The 23,648-nt window shown below is 47.1% G+C and overlaps 7 protein-coding genes across 7 annotated transcripts, besides 8 other annotated features; all 7 read left to right on the forward strand.

The window, feature by feature from the left end:
* Positions 1 to 23,648: part of a sequence feature (sequence corresponds to BAC RPCI93-6E7) that runs on past both edges of the window.
* Positions 64 to 83: a microsatellite.
* Positions 164 to 195: a microsatellite.
* Positions 654 to 709: a sequence feature (GA-rich).
* Positions 1,311 to 6,812, forward strand: Tb927.5.3800 (glutamine hydrolysing (not ammonia-dependent) carbomoyl phosphate synthase, putative; the record flags this gene model as incomplete). The annotated part of the gene is made up of 1 exon (XM_839957.1): positions 1,311 to 6,812. The coding sequence occupies one exon, from the start codon at positions 1,311 to 1,313 to the stop codon at positions 6,810 to 6,812; it is 5,502 nt and encodes a 1,833-aa protein (XP_845050.1).
* Positions 7,274 to 7,322: a sequence feature (C-rich).
* Positions 8,000 to 8,069: a sequence feature (CT-rich).
* On the forward strand, positions 8,710 to 10,086 carry Tb927.5.3810 (orotidine-5-phosphate decarboxylase/orotate phosphoribosyltransferase, putative; the record flags this gene model as incomplete). Its single annotated transcript, XM_839958.1, has 1 exon — positions 8,710 to 10,086. The coding sequence occupies one exon, from the start codon at positions 8,710 to 8,712 to the stop codon at positions 10,084 to 10,086; it is 1,377 nt and encodes a 458-aa protein (XP_845051.1).
* Positions 10,305 to 10,327: a sequence feature (AT_rich).
* On the forward strand, positions 11,200 to 12,183 carry Tb927.5.3820 (aspartate carbamoyltransferase, putative; the record flags this gene model as incomplete). The annotated part of the gene is made up of 1 exon (XM_839959.1): positions 11,200 to 12,183. The coding sequence occupies one exon, from the start codon at positions 11,200 to 11,202 to the stop codon at positions 12,181 to 12,183; it is 984 nt and encodes a 327-aa protein (XP_845052.1).
* Tb927.5.3830 (dihydroorotate dehydrogenase, putative) lies at positions 12,993 to 13,934 on the forward strand (the record flags this gene model as incomplete). The annotated part of the gene is made up of 1 exon (XM_839960.1): positions 12,993 to 13,934. One exon carries the CDS (start codon positions 12,993 to 12,995, stop codon positions 13,932 to 13,934), a length of 942 nt encoding a protein of 313 aa, XP_845053.1.
* On the forward strand, positions 14,935 to 16,662 carry Tb927.5.3840 (hypothetical protein, conserved; the record flags this gene model as incomplete). The annotated part of the gene is made up of 1 exon (XM_839961.1): positions 14,935 to 16,662. The coding sequence occupies one exon, from the start codon at positions 14,935 to 14,937 to the stop codon at positions 16,660 to 16,662; it is 1,728 nt and encodes a 575-aa protein (XP_845054.1).
* On the forward strand, positions 17,242 to 19,917 carry Tb927.5.3850 (hypothetical protein, conserved; the record flags this gene model as incomplete). The annotated part of the gene is made up of 1 exon (XM_839962.1): positions 17,242 to 19,917. The coding sequence occupies one exon, from the start codon at positions 17,242 to 17,244 to the stop codon at positions 19,915 to 19,917; it is 2,676 nt and encodes an 891-aa protein (XP_845055.1).
* Positions 20,663 to 20,685: a microsatellite.
* Positions 20,684 to 22,258, forward strand: Tb927.5.3860 (tubulin tyrosine ligase, putative; the record flags this gene model as incomplete). Its single annotated transcript, XM_839963.1, has 1 exon — positions 20,684 to 22,258. One exon carries the CDS (start codon positions 20,684 to 20,686, stop codon positions 22,256 to 22,258), a length of 1,575 nt encoding a protein of 524 aa, XP_845056.1.

The raw sequence follows: 23,648 nt of genomic DNA on the forward strand, positions 1-23,648 counted from the left end.
TAAGCACATGTCAGTAGAAAAAATAACTGACTACTGAAATCTCGTCTCTCGTATCTCTTTCCCCCTTCCTTCCTTCCTTCCTTTTTCTCCGCGGGATTTTCTTTTTGTTCTTTCCGTAATTTTTTCTTCTCATTATCCCTTTCGGTCGTACAGATAATGTCTTTTGTTATTGTTATTGTTATTATTATTATTGTTCGCTATTTGTGTTTGTGTCCCCACTTGTACTTATTTCTTCCTTTGATCTCGTGTCATGCACTCATCATTTCTATTTTTTTTTTTATCTCCACCTTATTTATTATTACTCCCTTACTCTTCCTTTTATTCCTTTTTGTTACTAAGGCTCAAGCAATCGCTTATTACAGGGGAATAAACGAAAGGGAAGTGCCGCGAAGGGAAAACAAAAGTAAATTCTTTTTTTTTTAAAGAAGAAAAAGGGAATAAAAGTGAGAAGTTAAAAAAAAAAAAGGAGGCACGTTGGGTTGCGAAGGAATAATAAGTGTAGGTAATATATATTTACTTCTGTAAGTACATAAGTTTTCATTTTTGTTTTTTTTGTTGTTGTTGGTATCTGTGTGTTTGCGTGTTCTCTCTAAGTTTGTTTACACGACTTCTTTCCGAGTAAGAAACATATCATACCTATACACACCTACGCTAAGAAGTAAAGAAAGAAGGGAAAAAAAAAAAGTAAAAAGTAAACAAAAGGGGAAAGTCGAAGACACGGGACTGGAGAAGGTTTTCACCGTCATTATTGCGTAAGGAAAACGAAGTCGAATACAGAACAAGAAAAAAAAACAAAAGAGAAAAGTAGAGATTTTTTCTTTTGTTTTCTTGATTTCCGTATATCGGCAAGTAGACAACAGGAAGCACATTACAAAGAAGTAAGTGAATAGGGTGAATAAATAAAGTCAAGTTCGAAGAGCGCGTTCGTCTACACCCCAGTTCCGATACTATTTTCCCCTAAGCAATCACACATTTTGTAAACCTTTTTTTTCCCTCCTTGAGTGGAATCCAAAAAAAAAAAAAGCACAAGTGGGAGGCACCAGGCCGAGAGGAAACACGCAAGGAATCGAACGAGTGACACAAAAAGTTGTTGTTGTTTTGGTCCACCGCACGCGTGACTAAACCCTCATCGCAACCCTGAGGGTGTCGGCATTTCCCGTGAGTTCAAGGCGTTTTTTTGGGTGTTGTACAGTTACACTCACTGTAGTAAGTTCAGCATTACTGACACAATATAATCACTAATAATATTATCAGCGACAGAAGAAACCCATTAGTGCGGCGGAACACTCCTCCGACACCACATAACAGAGATGAAAATAGGAACAAAAGCTGAGCTCATTTTGCACGGGGGCGAATGTTTTAGCGGAGTTTCATTTGGTTATGAAGAAAGCGTTGCGGGAGAGGTTGTTTTTACCACAGGAATGGTTGGTTATCCTGAAAGTCTTACGGACCCTTCGTATCACGGTCAGATATTAGTGCTTACCGCACCCATGGTCGGAAATTATGGAATCCCTCCACTGGAGACGGATCCTTTTGGAGTAACAAAATACTTCGAGAGCATGAATGGGGAGATTCGTGTGAGTGCGCTCGTCGTTTGCGAATGTTGTGAAGAACCTTCGCATTGGCAGATGTATGAGACACTTGGTGCATGGCTAAAGCGAAATAAGGTACCAGGAATCATGATGGTGGACACTCGCAGTGTTGTACTGAGACTTCGGGAAATGGGTACAGCTCTGGGAAAGGTTGTTATCAACGGCGCTGATGTGCCTTTTGTGGATCCTAATACACGCAACTTGGTAGAAGAAGTGAGCACAATAGCCCCTCAGTCCTATGGGCATGGTACATTGAGGATCCTCGTTATTGATATGGGTGTAAAATTAAATTCGTTGAGGTGCTTACTGCGGTATGATGTCACACTTACTGTTGTGCCACATGATTGGGATATAACGAAGGAAACATATGATGGTTTATTCATTTCTAACGGGCCAGGTAATCCTCAACTGTGTACCAAAACGATTGAAAATGTGCGATGGGCTCTCACTCAAGAAAAACCGATATTCGGTGTTTGCATGGGTAATCACATGTTGGCCCTCGCAGCAGGAGGAACGACGTACAAGATGAAGTTTGGTCACCGAGGTCAGAACCAGCCATCGACATCCAATCAAGATGGACGTGTAGTAATTACAACGCAAAATCACGGGTTTGCCGTAGATTTCAAATCGTTGCCGCAGGGTGATTGGGAAGAGTACTTCTTTAACCCCAATGATCAATGTAATGAAGGGTTACGGCACCGCACGAAGCCCTTTTCATCAGTTCAGTTTCACCCTGAGGGTTGCTGTGGTCCACAGGACACCGAGTACCTTTTCGGAGAGTTTATTGACCAGGTGAAGCGTTCAAAAACGAAGTTGGCAGCACAGTTTAAACCCCGCAAGGTTTTGGTATTGGGTGCTGGCGGCATTGTTATTGCCCAAGCTGGCGAATTCGACTACAGCGGCTCCCAGTGCTTAAAGGCTCTGAGAGAGGAAGGTGTGAAGTCTATATTGGTTAATCCCAACATTGCCACTGTGCAGACAGATGATGAAATGGCTGACCAAGTGTATTTTGTACCCGTCACTCCTGAAGCTGTGGAACGAGTGATTGAGAAGGAGCGTCCAGATGGTATTATGCTCGGATGGGGCGGGCAAACAGCACTCAACTGTGGGTTGCAGTTGGACAAACTTGGTGTCCTCAAAAAGTACAATGTGCAGGTTCTTGGAACAGCTATATCTACAATCACTGTGACCGAGGATAGGGAGCTCTTCCGCAACGCGCTTTTGCAGATAAATGAGCCTGTGGCAAAGTCCGTAGCAGTGACCAGTGTGGCGGAGGCATTAAAAGCAGCGGCAGACATCGGATTTCCAATGATGGTGCGAGCGGCTTTTTGCCTCGGTGGTCAAGGTAGCGGCATTGTAAATAGTGAAGAGGAACTGAGTAATAAAGTTGAGGTTGCCCTTACTGTGGCACCTCAAGTCTTACTTGAGGAAAGCGTTGCTGGTTGGAAGGAGATCGAGTACGAAATTGTCCGTGATATCCATGATAATTGCATTACGGTGTGCAACATGGAGAATTTTGACCCCATGGGCGTCCACACAGGGGAGTCCATTGTTGTGGCCCCGTCTCAAACTTTGACAAACGAGGAATATCACATGTTGCGTACCGCAGCGATCAAAATCATCCGTCACCTTGGCGTGGTGGGCGAGTGCAACATTCAATACGGTTTGGAACCCCACTCGCGTCGTTACGTTGTTATTGAGGTAAACGCCCGCCTCTCACGTTCCTCCGCACTTGCGTCTAAGGCCACGGGTTATCCACTCGCACACGTTGCAACCAAAATAGCCCTTGGTAAGGGTCTGTTTGAAATTAAGAATGGTGTTACAAAAACAACGATGGCTTGCTTTGAACCCAGTCTTGATTACGTCACCGTCAAGGCTCCCCGTTGGGATGTGGCAAAGTTCAATATGGTGAGTCAAGAGATCGGGTCCATGATGAAGAGTGTTGGTGAAGTAATGGCCATCGGTCGTACATTTGAGGAGGCCGTGCAGAAGGCACTGCGAATGGTGGATCCATCGAATAACGGCTTTGACACTCCCAAAAGACTTGCTGAAATGGGTGACAAGTGGGACTACATGCGGGCGCTGCGCGTTCCTACGCCAGATCGCATCTTTGCGATTTGCCGTGCCTTGAAGGAAGGCATCACAGTGGATGAAATACATCGGTTAACTCGCATCGACAAATTTTTCCTCAACAAGTTACAACTCCTGATCGAGATGCAGAGGGAACTGACCACGCTATACAGGGGTAAACTGGACACAATCACATATGACCACCTCCTTGCTATGAAAGCGCACGGTTTCAGCGACGTTCAGATTGCTGAGTACCTCCAGTGCACAACTGACGATGTACGGAAACGGCGCTACAAGTTGAACATTACCCCCAAGGTGAAGCAAATCGATACAGTCGCTGGCGAATACCCCGCCGCGCAGTGTTGCTATTTATACACCACCTACAACGCACAACACGATGATGTCGAATTCAACGATCGTATGTACGCCGTGCTTGGTTGTGGTGTGTACCGGATTGGCAGCAGCGTGGAGTTTGACTACGGTGGTGTCTTAGTCGCTCGTGAGCTCCGTCGACTCGGTAACAAAGTGATTTTGATTAATTATAACCCCGAAACAGTGTCCACAGATTATGATGAATGTGACCGCCTGTACTTTGAAGAGGTGTCAGAGGAGACAGTGCTTGACATCCTGCTCAAAGAAAAGATTAGCGGTGTTATCATATCGCTGGGTGGACAAATTGTCCAAAATATGGCCCTTCGATTGAAAGAGCATGGGCTGCCGATCCTTGGGACAGATCCTGTAAACGTTGATAAGGCAGAAGATCGCAACAAATTCTCGAAGATGTGCGATCAACTGGGTGTACCGCAGCCCGAATGGATTTTGTCAACAAGTGTTCAAGATGTTCACGCGTTCTGCCAGCGCGTCGGTTTCCCGACACTTGTGCGACCAAGCTATGTGTTGAGCGGCTCTGCTATGGCTGTCATATCGTCTCCGGAAGATATTGACCGCTACCTCACTAAGGCTTCGTTGGTTTCTGGTACTCATCCTGTTGTGGTGAGCAAGTACTACGAAGGTGCAATGGAATACGACGTTGATATCGTTGCCCATCACGGCCGTGTGCTCTGTTACGCGATTTGCGAGCATTTGGAAAATGCTGGTGTACACTCAGGAGATGCCACGATGTTCCTTCCTCCACAGCACACCAAAAAGGAGGTCATGAAACGCATATACGAAGCAGCCACACAAATTGCCGGAGAGTTGGATGTTGTCGGACCCATGAACGTTCAGTTCTTGCTCACTAAGGACGAGCAGCTGCGCGTGATTGAGGCGAACATCCGCAGCTCACGTTCCGTGCCGTTTGTTTCCAAGACGCTTGGCATATCGTTCCCGGCCGTCATGGTTTCCGCGCTTCTATCGCGTCCCGACTCCGAGCTTGTGCCAATCCGTCGTGCTAAGATGACTCACATTGGTTGTAAGGCTCCTATGTTCTCATTCAACCGACTCGCTGGCGCTGACCCTATCCTCGGTGTGGAGATGGCATCCACGGGTGAAATTGGCGTATTTGGCTGTGACAAACGCGAGGTGTTTCGTAAAGCAATGCTTTGCCAGAATTTCCGGTACCCGACAAAAGGTGTTTTTATCAGCTCTGATGTGGACGCAGTCACTGAGGAGCTCCTCCCCCACCTCGAGAAGATTTCAAAGACGTTACCACTTTTTGCATCAACACACACCGGTGCTGTGCTCACCAAGCACGGCATTCCGCACACTGTCTTAACTCAAAGGCATGAGGATGGTGACAATCCCACATACGAGGTGGAGCTCGCGGCGAGGCGATTTGACCTCGTTATTCAGCTACGAAATAAAAGGAAAGATTTCATTCTGCGAAGCTGCACGCGGGAAAATGCACCACCAGACTACTGGGTCCGCCGCCTTGCTGTTGACTACAACGTAGCACTCCTTACCGAGCCCAACGTTGTGAAGATGTTCTGCGAAACCCTTGACATCATTGGTGATATCGAGATCGAACCATTCCGCTACTACGTACCTCGCGTATATCACAAAATAGAGAGCAATAACTGCACTATGCTGCGCCACCACAAGGTTGGTCTCTGTATTAATCCTACGATGGATAGCAAGGTCCTCGCCATACGTATGCGCGAAGAGAAAATCGATCTCACATGCTTCCACGCGTCTCTCGGTGGATCGGTCACGAGCAGCGAGGCCTTTGCTGAGGAGTTCCGGTCACTTAAGGTTCCCGTGGAAGTTGTAGATCTCCGTAACGAAATGGCAGAACTCGCCTTCGATATGGTGATGGCTCTCATCGCAGAAGAAGATAACAGGTGGCACTTGCCGGCGCTGGCTGAACACGTCATTGGCGTGCACCTCCTCACTGCGATGCAGGAGCGCGGTGTTACTGTTGTTGCACAGTGCTCATCACAAGGGAGGAAGGGAATGAATTTTGAACGTTATGCCCGCATGCTTCAGCCGAAGATGGGTGTTTATAGCCCGTGGCGAGACCAACGTATGCTAAGTGATTTCCCTACAGAGGCTGAAAAAATCAATTTTCTTGAAAAACATGAGGTAAAGGTTCAATCAGCAGCGATGGAGACACACAGTAGTATCTGTGGCATTACATGTGGATTGGGCGGCGAAGTCGCCACGCCTACACCACGGATGGTTCTCCCTGTGTCTAAATGTCCCGCCACACCCGAGTTTTGCTCTATTGCATTCCGTGCGGCACGCTGCGTCCGCATCAACGACGTCGATGTCACACCGGTTCAGGCCCTGCAGCTGGCGAACGAAATTGCCGGCCGCAATGGTGTCGGTCTTGAACACACTCAAAACAATGAGATGTGCGAGGCGCCAGGTATGACACTACTTTCCAAAGCTCTGCACTTTATCTATGACGTGTGTTTCGATCGCGGTAACACTGATGCCTTCCGTATGTACTCCCGGCATGTGTCATCCATGCTTTCCTCACGCGGTTTCGTTGAGCGCCAAACACTATCTTCATTGGAGGCTATCCGTCATTTAACAGCGGATGTGGACGGTGTGGTGGATGTGGAAGTGAACCGAGGTGAAGTGATATTCCTAAAGGTATCGCACGTCTCACGGCCCGTAAAGCTTCGACTAACCAAAATCATGACTGACGAAGAGCTCGAGGAGGTGTTCCAACCCGGTGACGGCACGTTCGGTGATGTACAATGGTAGGCCGCTGACTAAAAATACGTATGCGTTTGAGTGTAGTGAATGTGAGTTGACGTAACTTCCTTAGAAAACTTATTTTAGTCAACGCTCCTCTTGACGAGATACTGAATGTGCCTGAAGTGGAAAGTGAAAGCGGGGAGCGGTGTGGATGTATTTCACTTATGCTTCCAATTTTCCCGTTTCAACATGATACCGCGAGGATATGAAGGAAAAGGGACGTGAAGGAAGCAACCGAAGTCAGAACATTTCTTACTGCTAGTGGGATGGTCCCACAAATCAACAGCGTGGGCGCCGAAATCGAGTGGTCATTTTCACAATACCGTTTACCACATTCTCCGTTCTGTCAATTGTGCCTACACAAATTTATTTTATCCCGTTTCCATTCTTGCACCTTCTCCGTTTTTTTTGGTTTTATTTTTCATTTTTAGTTATGCCATTTCTCCACCCATTTTATTTTGTTTGGCCCCTCTCTTTCTTCCCCTGTCCCTCTCCCCCCCCCCCCCTCTCCCCCTCTTTCCTCTTTTTTTTTCTTTACTACGGTCAGGTTGAGATTTCTGAAAGGAGGGAGGGTAAGGGACAGGGGAGGGATGTAAGCGTCACGAGGGTACTGAATTCAAAACGGAAGCAACGTTTAAAAAATAAACATACACACACACACACAAACGTTCGTTGATAACACTATTGCCGGTATATTTTTGTTAAGGAATCAAACAAGAGAGAGGGAGAGGAAATGATAGCATGCGACGGTATCTAACTTTACTTCCCTCATCGATATATGGTAATTCCCTTCCCTGAAAACGAATCGAGGGTAAGCGCGGCATTAAGAATTCCCCACCGTGTTTTTTTTTGATTTGTGTTACTAAACTTCTCAAATGAATCATGAGAAGTAAAAAGGAAGGAAGGAAGGGGGGGGGGGGTAAAGTCATTGTTTTATGTGTATGCGCCTCCGTGTGTTGCGGAACCCTGCAAAAGGAGAAAGAACCGTACCGCAGAGCCGGTGTAAATTTACCCTGAAGTCACGTAGACGAGTAAATGGTGGTTACTAATAAGTAATATAATTAATTTAACTGCACAGTATAGATAAGAGGACGGGTTGGGCGTGAAGAAAAAAAATGAGAACGGTTACAATGGAGAAAAGGGGAGGGTAAGCTGACTTTTTCGGCGTGTCAAAAAATTAGTATAATAATCGATTCTTTCTTTGCTTCTCTCCTTCTTTTTGTTTTTTCCTCTTCTTCACGCGCTCTCCTTCTCTTTATTTTTACCGTCTTTGACCCCTTTTTCCCCTCCTCGTTTGGCCGTGGCTGTGATAACTGATTTCACTTCAACTCCCTAAAGGAATATAGTGGAAGCAAAGATTTGGGAGCGTGACTAGAAATGTTTTGTGCACAGCCCTCCCACATGGCGAATAATTGTAGCGGCAGTTTCTAACGGTTATATGTTTAACTGCATTATGCCCCTCTCTCACTTGGCGCCATCTCTGTGTTACAACATGCGTTTGATCTATCAGTTTATTATATTGTTTTCCCTCAAACACATGCGAAGCGAGTAAGAGTTGAAAATGTTACGGCAAAGGCCAATGGGCACTGGTAGAAGGCAACGGATCGCGGTTATGAAAGTTCTTGTGTGTATGTTTATGTGGGGGTGGGGGTGGAAGTTGTGGTAGTGTCATCTCGTGTACATTGTTTAAGTCGCTTCAACCTTGTTTCTTTTTTTTTTCCTTTTCTTCTTCTTCGCTATCTGATTGAGTTTTCATACTAAGTTGGATCCGCTGCTTGACTTGTATATATAAAGCAGCAGTATTCTAGGTAAAGAAGACCAAATAAAAAAGAAAGAGGTAAGTAAAAATTGAAGACACATATATACAAACCAACAAGTGTTGTGAAAGGCAAACAGTTACAAAATGTCCTCTACTTTCTTTGATATGCTTAACAAACGGGCGAAAACCACGTTGCTCTGTATAGGCTTAGACCCACGGGCTGACACTGCAGCGGCAGCAGTTCTCGAGTGCAAGCGGATTATTGACACCACATCCAACTATGCGGCGGCATATAAGCCTAACGCAGCCTTTTTTGAGTGTTTTGGAGCAGCCGGTTGGTCGGCACTCGAAGAAGTGATCGCTCACATTCCTCAGGACATTCCCGTTTTGTTGGACGCGAAGCGTGGTGATATCGCTGACACGGCAGAGGCATATGCGAAATCTGCCTTCCAACGCCTCAAGGTACACGCCATAACTGCTTCACCATACATGGGGGGTGATTCCCTGCAACCCTTTCTGAAGTACTCATCGAAGGGAGTATTTGTTTTGTGTAAAACCTCCAACAAGGGTTCCAGTGAGCTTCAATGCCTACAAACAAATGGGCAGTCTCTATATGAAACCATTGCCGAACGTGCTGAGAGAGTTTGGAATTACAACCGTAATGTCGGTTTGGTTGTTGGTGCCACGGACCCTGTTGCCCTCTCCCGCGCACGAGCATGTGCCCCCACATTGTGGATTTTGGTTCCTGGTGTTGGAGCACAAGGCGGCGACCTGAAGGCAGCACTGCAAGCTGGGCTGCGTACGGACGGGAGCGGTCTGCTAATTAATGTCTCACGTGCAGTAACCCAAGCGAAAGATCCGCGCGCGGTGGCACAAAAGCTCTGCGAGGATATTAACCGTATCCGGCTGCGCACAAACAATGTGTCGGAAATGGCAGGCGCACTTGTGGCATCGCAATGTGTACGCTTTGGTAAGTTCACTCTGAAGTCAGGGAAAACATCGCCCATTTACATTGATCTGCGCCGTCTCGTAACACATCCGTTGATAATGCGTTTGGTGGCCCGTCACTACGCGCGTATATTAACCACTATGCAGTTTGACCGCATTGTGGGTTTGCCCTACGCTGCGCTCCCTATTGCGACCGCCATTTCACTTGAGATGAATGTTCCTCTTATCTACCCACGCCGGGAGAGGAAAGATTATGGTACGAAGGGTCTCATTGAGGGAGATTTTCAGAAAGGCGACCGTGTGGTAATTGTTGACGACCTCGTGACAACAGGTGAGACAAAAGTAGAGGCTATTGAGAAGCTGAAGGCAGCCGGGCTTCATATTGTTTCCATAGTTGTGCTCATTGACCGAGAGATGGGCGCCAAAAAGTTCCTCGGTAGTCTTGGTTATGAGTTCCATGCAGTTGCCACACTTTCTCAATTACTCCCGCTTTGGTTACAGCAAGGCGCCATTACGGATAAGCAGATGCGAGAAGTCACCGCCTTCATGTTGGAATCCACTAGCAAGCTGTAAGTGGGTCGGAGCTCTATCTTTAAGCTATTGCGGACGTACACACATGTTTTCGTTGCAAATTATTTTCGCACCTACTTCAGATCGTAAGCGTGGGGAGTAATAATAATGCTCCCTACCATGAATTTAAGCAGTTTGGTGAATGAACAATTCGCTTTAAATTGATGGACCATGAAATGCACTTTTACGGTCGCAGCGTTTAACTAAGTGGCGAGGGCAAGTTTTTAATAATAATAATAATAAAGCAAATAGTAAACTATATGAGACAGCAATGGGGTTTGGGAGGGAAGGTTTAATCGCTTCAAAGGTATTTGTGTGTGGTTGAGGAGGTGATAGCGAAGTGAGGGTTTCTAATAACTGTAGAGCAGCAATAAAAAAAAAGGTAGCAGTTGATCAATTTGCTGTGGTGCCCTCTGCATTGAAGGGTATCTGGGATGTATGAAGTTCCATCACTCGGAGCCATCACCTTTCCCTCATTTCTCGTTTACATCCTTTACATGTTGGGTGGTGGCATTAATTCTTCACTTAACAAATAAACAAAGGGGACTACAAGAGGAACAATAAGGATATTGTGTGACTTCCCCCCCCCTCTCTCTCTTCATTTAGTTGAACTGTCAGTGGATACACACAAGGAAGGTTTCGGATGAAGCTAAAAAGGAAAGAGGATGATGTTAAACGATGAGTATGATAAATATGCGTAATTGCTAATTGGGTGGACAACGGAGAGAAGCAGAAAATAAAAATGTTGAGATCAGATTGGAAGTGTTGTGTGGACAGATAAACTGGGTTGTATAGCGTACAGTAATAGCATTGACTCTCTTTTGACAACTTACGCTGTTTCCCCCTCTTTTTTTTTCTTTTCACACCTTCCTTCGTTATGACGCACCACTGGAAAGGCAGATCGCCTTCTCTACACGTTATTTAAACGGTGAAACGACCGGAACTGACAGGGTTGACAACAGGAAAAAAGAGGAAAAGAAGGGAAGGAAGTGTGAGATACCTGCGGTCTCGGAACTTGCTAAATTTTCACAGCTATCGAAAACCAGTGGCGATAGTTCTCATAGGGTCGGACGTGAACTACCGTTTTCTTCTCTGACGTCGGACTCAGACGAATAAATGGCGGAGCTGCAACCTGTAACTAGTTTGAAGGGGAAGAGCATAATAACCGCAGCTCAGTTCACCCGCCCCGATATTGATGCTCTCATTCGCCTTGCCACTGCACTTAAAGAGAAGATATGTGCGGGAGAGGTGTTACGTTTTCTTGAGGGTCGCATCATGACACCTCTATTCTTTGAGGATTCCTCCCGCACGCTTAATTCCTTTTGTGCGGCCATGGCGAGGCTTGGAGGTCGCGTTGTGTACTTTAAAGCCGAAACCTCCTCCGTGAACAAAGGCGAGACACTCGGGGATACGGTTCGGACGCTGGATTCCTACAGTGACGTACTTGTGCTGCGTCACCCAAAGCAGGAGGCCATTACGGAAGCGGTTGCCAAAGCTACGCATCCCGTTTTGAATGCCGGGAATGGGGCCGGTGAGCACCCAACACAAGCACTTCTCGACGTGTTAACAATACATTCTGAACTGGGCCGCGTTGACGGTAGCACAATCGCGATGATTGGTGATCTTAAGATGGGACGTACGGTCCACTCACTACTGAAGTTGCTGGTGCGTAACTTTAAAATGAAAACCATCTTCTTTGTTGCGCCGGATGCACTTCAAATGCCACAGGATGTGGTGGACTCACTAAAGCAGGAAATAGCAGCAAGTGGCGTGACAATTCGAAGTAGCAACTCGCTGACAGAAGAAATTTTGGGACAATGCGATGTGTTGTACGCCACCCGTCTGCAGAAGGAGCGCTTTGCCGCAGCGGCTCTGGACGAAGCGAAGGCGTTACAGGCATTTGAAGCGGCAAAGGCGGATATCGTTATTAATGCCGAGCGCATGAAGAAGGCGAAGGCGAAGATGATTGTCATGCACCCACTTCCCCGTAATGATGAATTGTGCACCAGTGTGGACGAGGACCCACGCGCGGCATACTTTAGGCAGATGCAGTACGGTATGTATATGCGGATGGCCATACTTTACAGTGTTCTCGCTTAAGGCACAAACGGAAGCAGGAGTGTAAAAGAAAAAAGAAAGGAACAACAGAGCCCAAGGAGAAACTCACAGGTTGATTGGTTTAACTTCGCTCAATAGAGAGTGGATTAGCACAGTGAGGGTGTCCAACACGTTAACAAAGTGAGGAAACGATAAGGAGCATCGGCCTCCAGTGGAGCGAATTATTAATATTCGGAAGGTAAATGATCGCATCAATATCTTGGATGTTGGCAAGAGGATCGGCAGCTGAAATGGTTTAGTGACCGGTTTTCCTTTAATTTTTTAAATCGTGACTTAGCTACAGCAGGTGGGAGAAAGATAAAAGAAAATGGGGGATCACACAACGACCATGAAGGTTCCTGCCACCAAGCGCAACCGAGTAGTTACGTGAGAGTTACAAGTTGTTAGTGAGCGGTAACTTAACAATCCACACCCTTGTAACTTTTTTAAAGAAAAATAAAAGAGAAAACACCTGTTAGGGAATATTTCTTGACCTGACCACAGTTTCGTACATCTTTCCGTTGTCTACCTGGATACCACCCAAAATGCTTTGCAAATCATCCCGTTTTGCCTTTTTTTTTCTTTTTTAATTTGTTCGCTTTGAGCCATTGATTCTTCGGTTTTGACCAATAATTATCAAACATCCCAAGGGGAACATTAACGGGGAAAAGAGTTAAGGGGAAGAGGCACTTAAAGGAAGTACACAACATTTGTCGATATTGAAACGAAACGAGGGAGTCAGTACATCCACGCAACTGAGTGAGGTGTGGTAGTAGTGCAACCGTAAACGCATACGCAAAGGGAAAAGTAACATGAGTTTGAAAGTTAATATTCTCGGACATGAGTTTTCCAACCCGTTTATGAATGCTGCGGGAGTTCTCTGCACAACAGAGGAGGACTTGCGTCGCATGACGGAGAGCGAAAGTGGTTCACTTATTGGAAAGAGTTGCACACTCGCCCCTCGTACGGGTAATCCTGAGCCACGCTATTTTGGTTTGCCACTAGGGAGTATTAACTCAATGGGGCTTCCAAACCTTGGTGTCGACTTTTATTTGAGTTATGCTGCACAGACGCACGATTACAGTAGGAAGCCGCTGTTCCTCTCCATGTCCGGCTTGTCTGTAGAGGAGAGCGTGGAGATGGTGAAGAAACTCGCTCCGATAACGAAGGAAAAGGGTACCATTCTTGAACTAAACCTCTCTTGCCCGAATGTACCTGGGAAACCACAGGTCGGATATGACTTTGACACAACACGTACGTATCTTCAGAAGGTGTCTGAGGCATACGGTTTACCGTTTGGGGTGAAGATGCCACCCTATTTTGATATTGCTCACTTTGACATGGCAGCCGCCGTGCTAAACGATTTTCCTCTCGTGAAGTTTATCACGTGTGTGAACAGTATCGGGAACGGCCTCGTCATCGATCCAGCCAACGAGACAGTCGTGATAAAACCTAAGCAGGGATTCGGTGGACTTGGAGGGAAATACGTTCTCCCAACTGCACTAGCGAATGTGAATGCCTTTTTCCGTCGTTGCCCCGACAAGTTGGTGTTCGGATGTGGCGGTGTTTACAGTGGAGAAGAAGCTTTTCTACACATCCTCGCCGGTGCCTCTATGGTACAAGTCGGCACTGCTCTGCATGATGAAGGTCCCATCATATTTGCTCGACTCAACAAGGAACTGCAAGAAATTATGACAAACAAGGGGTATAAAACCCTTGATGAGTTCCGCGGACGCGTGAAGACGATGGATTGAGGCATACATGGGTGTTGATGAGCATGCAATTACGCTTAAGAACGTACACACCGACGGATATGGGCTTGTAATAAGGCATACAAAATGCGTTATTGAGTCTAACATTCTCTGATATAATGTTTAAGTACGAAAACGAGTTAAGGGACGAATTGCGCCGACATGACAAAATGTTCTGCCTCATTATTTATTACTCTGTAGGGCCACAATTATCCCTCTTTACACATCTTTTCGTGGTTCTTTCTCCCATTTTTCCCCGTTTTGAATTATTGTGTTAATGGAAAATTGTGCCCCTTGTGAAAGTGGATGCAGAGCAATAAAAAGCATTACATCTCCGATGAAGGTAAGGGGCGAACTGTTGACGTCTGGCTTGTGAATGGCTTATCTCTAACTTGTGTCTTTCTCGTCCTCTCCATGCTGTTACCTTTGGCACACCTCTATCTTCTTTGTTAGCCCTCAAAACCGTTTTCCCCTTTTTTCATCTATAAGTTAGTTGTGCACTCAGCACTATTCGTGCAGAATGTAGCTTCTAGTTATGCGCCAGCTTCTCTTTTTATCCAATTTCGTGTACCGACGGCACATCTTCCTATCTTTCAGCACGGGGGTTGAAGGCGTTATCGTCGCCACAAGCTTTGCAGATGTTTTACCGCTGTTCCGTGAATTATTTGCGATTGAATGGGAAGCGGAAGGATAGTAGTTTTATATCTGTTTTTATTTTTTAATGAATATTTGATTGTGTTAGGGAAAGGGTGGATGCCTCAGTGTCAACTTTCGGCCGGTTGTGTGGTGACACGCCAGCTCCGCTGAATATTTTACATAGCCTTTGCTGCATCGGGTGCCTCATGTGTATACACGGGTCTTACAATGATGTTTTTTTTTGTTTCTTTCATCATAATTATCATCAAACTCAATGTATTTACCTGTATTTCTTTTAATTGCTTTTTCCTGATTACTTTTTTTTTGGTGGTACAATAGGGTATCAGAAACCTTTTTAGAAATCCTGATGCATGGAGCTTCAGTCGGAGCCACTACTTCGATGCTGTCAGCCGCGGTCGAGTTGGGAACCAGTCAGAGACAGTTGATGCGAACCAGGTGTTTTCGTTCCGCTTTGCGCTGTGGCTTCAGGGCGGTGCCGCCCCTCTTGTTTACCGATTGCTCGCAATTTCTGCACCAACAACGCAATGCAAGTAGCTTTAATAAGTTTGAGGCGGTCTCCTATGCGGGGCGTTCTCGCAATGTGGCTAATGCTTTTAACCCACTAGAGTTAAATTTGTTTGACGATCCGACTGGTGGCCTTACTGCTGGTCCTGCGGAGGAGCTTCCATCTACTGATATCGCGAGCCAGGTCCGGCTTTGTGTTGCCACATACTCTCGTCATCACTATTACCTGCTCTTCACGCCTTTTGTAGACGTTATGTCGATTGTTTTCCAACTTGGTTTGGCTCCGAATGTGGCGCGACCTGGTGAAGTGATGGCTCGATGGTTCACAGATGCTGTGGCAACATTACAGAACCCTTCTTGTATGGAAGAGGTGATGGGATCGAAAGCATGGCAACGACTCTGCGAGGGACTTGATAAATTCTATGAAGATGTGGAACCGGTAATGCCGCTTACCGCTGCTGTGCGAAAACATGGGCTACCGGAGAACTTGTTGGTACCTTTCATGAGACAACTTGCTATGGATTTGTTGCTACCGGCGCGCAGGCGAGGAGTTGTGGAGATCTTGCCAGGGTTGATATTAGGTCTTGCTAACGGAAGAGCACCTCCGGAACTTGGGTTTCCGGAGGCTGCGGGAGCAGCCGCATCGACGTCCACAGCGTTAAAGGGTGCTGCTGAGGAGCTGCAACGAAAGCGAGCCACCATGGCGGCAGATCTCTTCCTTGGTGTAGGGCAGGAAACGGGAAACACGGACTTTGCCTACCTTGGTATTCAGCTCCTGCGCGCAAACGACATCGCAGTCCCTTTCCCAAAGCAAAAGCAACTGACCAATGTTTTTTCCGCTGCGACAAGAATTCAAACAGATTGGCAGATGCGGGTGAGTGGCCAACTTATGGAGGTGCTGCCCAAATGGATGGATTACTACAAAACGGTGTATAGCGACAACATGCGTGCCATCAAGAAGTTACACGAGAAAAGTGAGACGATACCGGAGCGGGGTAACATCAAAAATCCCGCTGCTTCTCGGGGTAATAAACAATCGCAGCAAACCCAAAAAGAGGGAGACGAATCTGACGAAACACGGTGCACCGACGTTGGAAGTGACAATGGCGATGATGGTATGCACGACTACTTCACAAGCAACCGGAGGGAAAACATTGCTCGTGTTGCCGATCTAGAGAGTCGTATTGAGGAGTGCGTACGGAAGAGAGACATTGAGTGGCGTGACGACGGTGATCAATTGTATGGTCGGTTCAAGCGGAAGAAGTCCCTGGCTGCTGGAGGGTCTTTAAAAAATGACGTGACTAGTGAAGACGTGGCGGAAGGAAAGGATCAATCTAGTGCAAAAGTGGTTGACGCGGAAGGTTTGGTTAAGGCGCAGAGGCAGACAAGTATGGATTTGGGGGATGAGGATTGCGCTGATGTCGCTTCTAGGTTCAGGGTTTCCACCAATCAGGCACCACCTGAGCACTTAAAAAAAAGTATGGCTGAAGACAACGCGTTCAAGAGCGCCTCGAAATACATTAGGGGAACTATTAACAGTTGCGAAGAGGAAGAAATATGGGAACTGTAAGCCCTTTAAATGAATTTTTTTATGTGTGTGTATATGCTCGTGTAAAGTGTGGACAGCCGTATCTCAGGGCACTAAAACTATTCGTCTTTTTTTTTTAATGCCCGCGTTGATTCTTTGTTGTAATGGTGTCCCTACTGATAATCTGTGTGTTTACATTTCATAAGAACCTTCATGGCGACGTACAACGGATAAATTTCCGATTTCGACCGTATGTGCCACTGTTATTGTGTATTTTAGACAGTCCGAATAATGTTGTCCACCATGCATCACCGCGTACCAGCGTTTGCACGGGGAATCAGTGTTTAGTTCTCCAGTTATATCGCTTGGGTAAAGAGTCGTGGAAATTTATTCGTCACACTTCCATTTATTTGGTATATGTAAATATGCATACACGTAATCTTCTCTTGTGGCATGTTATGTTTTTTTCTGCTTCTTTAGGATTCCTCCACGGTAGTGCAAACTGCGACTTGAGTGCACGGATAACAGTACGCAAATAACAGCGGTTATAGTGAGCGAAGGCGTGAGGAAATCCCAACTGACACAGTGCACGTTTGCCGCTTAGCCGGGTCGCCAAGGTAAATGGGGATAATAGGTCTGCGCAAATTCATTGATTCCTCATCGTGTTCGAAACTCCTTCATATTGATACGCAAGACGAGGATGAAGAGACTTTACAGCGCCCACCAGAACGGAATCTGTCGAGGGCCTCAAGCACACTGCAGGATGAATACCAGGGGATTGAAGGTCCTGTGCTCTGCTCAAGTGATACAGTTACGCCACACGCGGATCATGTTTTAGTTGATTTGAACTGTATCGTTCACTCCAGTCTTAGAAAAAGTACTGTCAGCGGCGATGTGAGCGCGGCTGGTGCCGCCTCCATGACGAAGCGCGATCTTATACAAGCGGTGCTGCAACGCCTGCGGTTTCTACTTACGCGTGTAGTTGTTCCAACTGTCTCTCTGACAATTTGCATTGATGGCCCCGCACCGTACGCCAAGTTGGGCACCCAACGAATGCGCAGGCGTCAAGTTGGACTTCTCGACACCAGTAGTGCACAGCAGTTGTCCTCTCTTGCCATTACCCCGGGTTCGTTGCTTCTAGTTGAGTTGGAGAATGCGTTGGCGGCACAGTTTAAACTTCGCAACGGGAAGGGCTTCTTAGCGGAGTATGTTCCCGTTTTTCTTCATGGTTCGACAGTTGCCGGTGAGGGCGAAGCGAAAATCGCTCGGTCTCTCGCATTCCTCGCTTCGTGTGGTTTCGGGCGCCACTCGGAAGCTAGTCGTCGGTACAACCCTAATGATACCATAGTTGTTATTGGCAATGACATCGATCTCACGCTCACATGTATTGGTGCCACTCAATATCACAATTTCTCCGTGTTAGGCCCATCGTCTATGCATTTGATAGATGTATCAACTCTTCTTTACCGTTGGCTCTACAGTGGCGTCTTAACGGAGAAGCAACAACTTCCTAGTTGCGGGGAGTTCCGGTTAACTGCACGCGAACTCGCATCAGTTCGCGTGGACTTTGTGTTTCTGTTTCTTCTTAATGGTGGTGATCACTATGCTGGGGCTGGGGAAGTGGCGCATATCTTGTGGCGTCGGTACCGTACCGTTCGCGGGGCTTCGAGCATGAAGCGCTCGCTTGTTTCTGAGGACCTCTGTTCTGTTGACGTTGATATGCTGGCCGACGTGTTGCAATCTGGTGAATATACCGGGGATGTGGACACGAAAGTCGGGATGCAACTTCTTAGGGCGACTCTCTGGTCACTACAAACGACGGTTTCTGGAGCATGCCCCGATTACCGTTTTGTTCCAAGAATATGCACTGATGCGGGGGGACCGCATCTCAACCATGTGCGGGCTGCAGTAGCTCACTGCCACCGTAAACGGCGACCTATTTCTTTTATTGCACGAAAGACGTTTACGCGGTGTAGTAGCAGCGACCCCAAGGCTAATGCGCAACTCGTGGACGACAATGAGAAGTCGCGTCCGCCGCTTCCACTAACGCCCCTGGAAACTCTGGTTGCTCTGATGCCCACAGAGGCATCACTGCCCACAAGCGTCGCAACTGCTCTCCGGTCATCCCGAAAGTTTGAGCACATCGCACACGTTCTTGTATCAAGTAATGATGCTCATGCGGTTGCCGACGCTGCTCGTGAGGCCGTAGAAGCCGCCGATGCATATCTAACGGCCAGCGAAAGATACTTGCGTGATTTCACAGACCCCGTTCAAATCAATGTTCCACAGAAAGCGAAACGTCTTTCCAGGCATGAGCAACACCGTATGCTGGCGACTACAGGGACGATTACCGTGGAGCAACCCATGCCAGTCGTGCGCCGCGTTCAGATGCCAGAGTCTTTTCGCTATCTCGGTGTGGATTATCCGACATACGTGAAGGATTTGATCTTCTTCTCCCCGTTGGATCTCTCTGCTTCTGGTGAAGCGGCAGTGGAAGAAGCGGAAATTTCTGCTGGTGCCGATACCAGCTGCCACACCACTGGCAACCCGTATTTGGGACACGAAAACAGCAGTTTCATAACTGATATCAAGCACGCTATCATCTCTCGTGATTGTGTGGCCGGCGTCTCAAAGACGCCTTCCAACATGCGTCGCGTGCCTGCCCACCCCAGTCTTCCTGAAGCTACGTCACTCAAGGAAGTGTGGGCGGGGAAGAAGCCGGCTAATGTTAAGCAGGCACATCGGGCTGAAGGTGCTGAGAGAAACCGACATGATGGGGCTATGAAAAATGGCACTAATCATCACAATGAAGGTAAAACCGTAACTGGAGAAAGTATGGAAGAGCTGAGGAGGCACTTCCTTCGCAAGAAAGACAAGGCCTTCGTCAAGGAAGTCAAGCAGTTCCTGGGAAGCGATGACTTTGATAAGGACTGGGTAGTGCGTGGCAGGAAGAAACCAGAGACACGAGGGAAGGAAAAGCTAGACGCGAAAAAAAATAACAAATCCGGGAAGAAGAATAGTGTGGTGAAAACTAAGGCTACCAAGCGAAGCAGTACAAAAGGAAACGTTAAGAAGAAGGTTAAAACGAATAAAAAGAAAAGGGGCAGTAAAGGTAAGCAGTCGACTCCAACACGGGGTGCCGAAATCTCGCAGGCTCCTGCAGAAGGTGACGTACCACCACTCAAGCGCAGCCGAGAGGATTCACAAACTGGTGGGAACGAAAACACGCGGCACGATGACTCAAAACCACAGAGCCGAAACAAGCGACAGCGGAAGGTACAGGACCATCAAAGATGACATTTATCTCTAACAGTGGCAAGGTGATCGTATGTTGGAGGACAACTGCTCGAACTCGTGGCGGCTCTTGGTGAAGAGAGCGATTTCGCAGAACAAGTATAACGAGGTAAGTAAAAAATTTATTAAGGTTAACTGGTAAGCGTGCGGAGACGTGTTATCAACTTGCATCTTGTGGTGTGTTGTGCGGTTAGTGAGCAGTGGCATGTATTGCCACCAGCGCTTCCTGCTTTCAGGGGAGAAGTAGTACCTTACACACGAATTTCGATTTGTTGATGTTATACGCACCGTTCCTTGCTCCACTTTGTTTCCAATTAAGGGGTTACAAAAAGCGTTCTTTCTTTCACCCTGCTTGTTTTTTTTTTTCCTGCGTTCTCTCTGATTTATTTTCGTTGGTGCTTTGCCCGCGAATTTGATGGGTTGTGCTGTTACAAAAAGTAGGTTAGGTGAAGGAACAAAATTAGAAAGGAAAAAAGAAGGCACTCAAGGGGAGGCGCAGGTAACTCTGCTGCGGGGGATTCCATGCGTGTGTGGCTGCTGATCACCTCCGTTTCACTAATAAATTATTAACTGAACTGTATTAGCAGACGAAAAAGCAATTGCGTAGAGTTGTTGTCGATCATCTTACGGGGGCAGCTGTGTGTGTACCGCGCACCTCTTGTATACTGTGTCATCGAACCGAACAAAAACACAAAGAGAAAAAAGAGAACACATTCACTTACACAAGGGAGGGAATCCTTGAGGAAGCTATATATATATATATATATATATGTTCCCTAATACATCGCTGCGACCCGGTGGGGCAGCAAACATTGGCCTTCGAAGTAAGAAAACTGAGCTCTATGGAGGTGCGAGAGGTGCGAAACCCCTGTCTTCTGCATCATCGGTGTACGGCATGTCGGGTTCTAATGGCTCCAATTTGCCCCATGCCATCGGAGGGAGCGGCAGGATTACAAATGTTGGGTCAGGGTCACCACCAATCTCTCAAGTCCTTCCTGTAGGTGGCAACTCTCAACTTAGTAGCCTACGGGATGGCGATGTGGCCAAGTCAAACCCCGTCCGGTACAGAACTCCGCAGATGCAAATGATCGTAGCTGAACTGAGCGGTGCGCGGCAGGACGGGCCCATGCTTCGCTACCGAACCGATTTAGATAAACACGTTATTCACTTTGCATTTCGTCGATTTCCACGTAGTGTTGAAATTGTGGAGGATGAAGAAATTACAGCAGGTGACTGGCATTTCTTTTGGATGAGTGTTGGACGTGTGCGCAGTCTGTTTTCCTCCTCTGAGTATAGGTTGTCTGACTCTCAGATCATCAATCACTTTCCCAACCACTACGAGTTGACACGAAAGGATCTCATGTACAAAAATATCAAAAAGTACATAAAGGATCCTAACAACGTACAGTTGAGGATGCCGTATAGCTTACCGGAGCAACTCGCCAATGGTGGGGACAATGTGACATACTTGCGATTTGCTGACTGTGTTCCCATCACATACAACATTCCGAACGATCTTGCGATGTTTGAGGAGGAGTTCCGTCGGCAACCCGGCTCCACGTGGATAGTGAAACCCACATCCCGCTCTCAGGGCCGTGGAATTTTCCTTATCAATCGCCTTTCACAGCTGAAAAAGTGGCTTAAGGAGCGGAAGGAGTTGGATGAATTTGAGGGCGTAATGATGATGAACAGTTTTGTGGTATCCAAGTACATCAGGGACCCTTTGCTGATCGGCGGGAAAAAATTTGACCTGCGCCTGTATGTCCTTGTTACTTCCTTCAAACCATTGGTGGCCTACCTGCATGATCAGGGATTTGCACGGTTCTGCGCGACACGGTATGTTGCTAATGCGTTGAGTGATGAGGATCTATGCTCCCACCTCACCAACGTTGCTTTACAAAAGGGTGAGAAAGAATATAACGCCTCGCATGGAGGTAAGTGGACGTTGGCAAATCTCCTACTTTTCATTCAAGGTCGTTTTGGTGCGGCTGCTGCCGACTGGTTGATGCATGGCATTGAGTTTGTTATCTACCATAGTCTTCGTGCACTGGAATCTGTGATGTTCAACGATCGCCACTGTTTTGAGTTATATGGGTACGACATATTAGTTGACTCGCAACTTCGACCACATCTTATTGAAGTAAACTCGTCACCGTCGCTGTCTACGACAACCGTCTCCGATCGACTACTTAAGGAGGAGGTATTGCAAGACGTTCTGCAGGTGGTTTTCCCACCCGATTTTCCATCGAACAACGCAATGCCGTACTGGGAGTATCGCTTGCGGGCGGATTTAACCACCGCACTGCCAACTGGATTTCGACTTTTGCAAGTAGGAGAGTGCTGAAGACAAGGGGATGTGGCTTATTTCGGTGCTAAACCATATTATTCCTGTTCTCCTTCTTCATTCCTCCACCTCGTGGATCAGTGGAGACGTTAGGGGGTGGAGCAGGCGTGTCAGACAAGAGTGTGTGCTTTCACTATTTTCATGATACGTTGTGTTAACACGTGTTACTCCGACATGTGTATAACATTTTTTTTTAATCTTTAACTCGCTATTCGCCTGAGCATCGCAGAGAAAGCCGCAACCTTGAGGAATTTGTTTTGAATATTACAACCCAAGCAGTAGAGTGCTCAACGATACGATGAAAGGAAGTAAGGCAACGCAGTTTTGGGGGTTGGTGGGTACGGGCCAATCAAGACGACTTAACATTTCTTGTACAAGTGATGCATCCCGCAATTAACTTTGCTGCCTCCACTTAACAGGTCAGAGAAACCGGCGCTCGTATGCCGAACTTCGCCATGTGAAGTTACTCGGAACGGGACCGACCCGCGACAATCGACATTTAGGGGCATTGCACCGAACCTAATCGTCGCTTGCGGTTATTATTGTGGCGTGTGATGACGGTGACTAGATCGCAACCTTTCAATTGTTTTTCATCCGTTTGTGTTGGGTCCCGTGCTGAGTCTCCAAAGGCGTAATCATGACAGCAACGTGTTGTCCTGTAGTGACATGCAAACCTGTTGGATATAACATCGTCACACGTTTGTGCTAAGGGCCGCCACTCATCTTGAAAAAATGGAGGTGTGGTGCCATATGTAAGGTTAGTCACTAAACAGCGAGATGAAACATCAACTGAAAGTGTGAAGTGCGTGCCCACTCGGCTATAGGGAGAAGAAAAGAAACAGAGCGCATAGCTACATATTGCTTATTTCTGGAATTTCGTTTTGCAGTGGTCATATTTCTTGGTGTGACTACTATCTCGTCGCTGCTGCTGGTAAATTTGAGGTGCGAGGGAAGGAGACATGTGATAGATAATGGAAAGGTACCGGGTATATTACCAAACGCACTTGAAGGAGAGGGTAAGCACACTCAGTCCTTCTCCTCCCAGTTGCATGTAATGATCTTCAGGGGGGAGGTATACGAGGAACCCTTCCTTACAATAATAGAGATGCCGTTGCGGCAGAGAAACCATTGTACAGTAGCAACTGCACGCCCAAATGTATCCCGCTTCCGTCGTCCCGTTCACCGTGTATTGCGCGGTCACGTACAAATGCAAGACAGCGGGTTCTTTTCTTCGGCACCGGCCAAGTGATAAACTCTGGCTCAGGAGGTGGAGCGTGAAGGATGGGGAAGTTTGTAGATATCCATAACTTCGCCCTCACTTCATCTGTTACTTTCTTCTAACTTCTTGTGTCGCGCCAGCTTCCCACGGACGAGGGTTGTTAATGACGCT

This window comes from Trypanosoma brucei, chromosome 5 (genome assembly GCF_000002445.2).
Source record: "Trypanosoma brucei brucei TREU927 chromosome 5, complete sequence".
Lineage (NCBI taxonomy): Eukaryota > Euglenozoa > Kinetoplastea > Trypanosomatida > Trypanosomatidae > Trypanosoma > Trypanosoma brucei.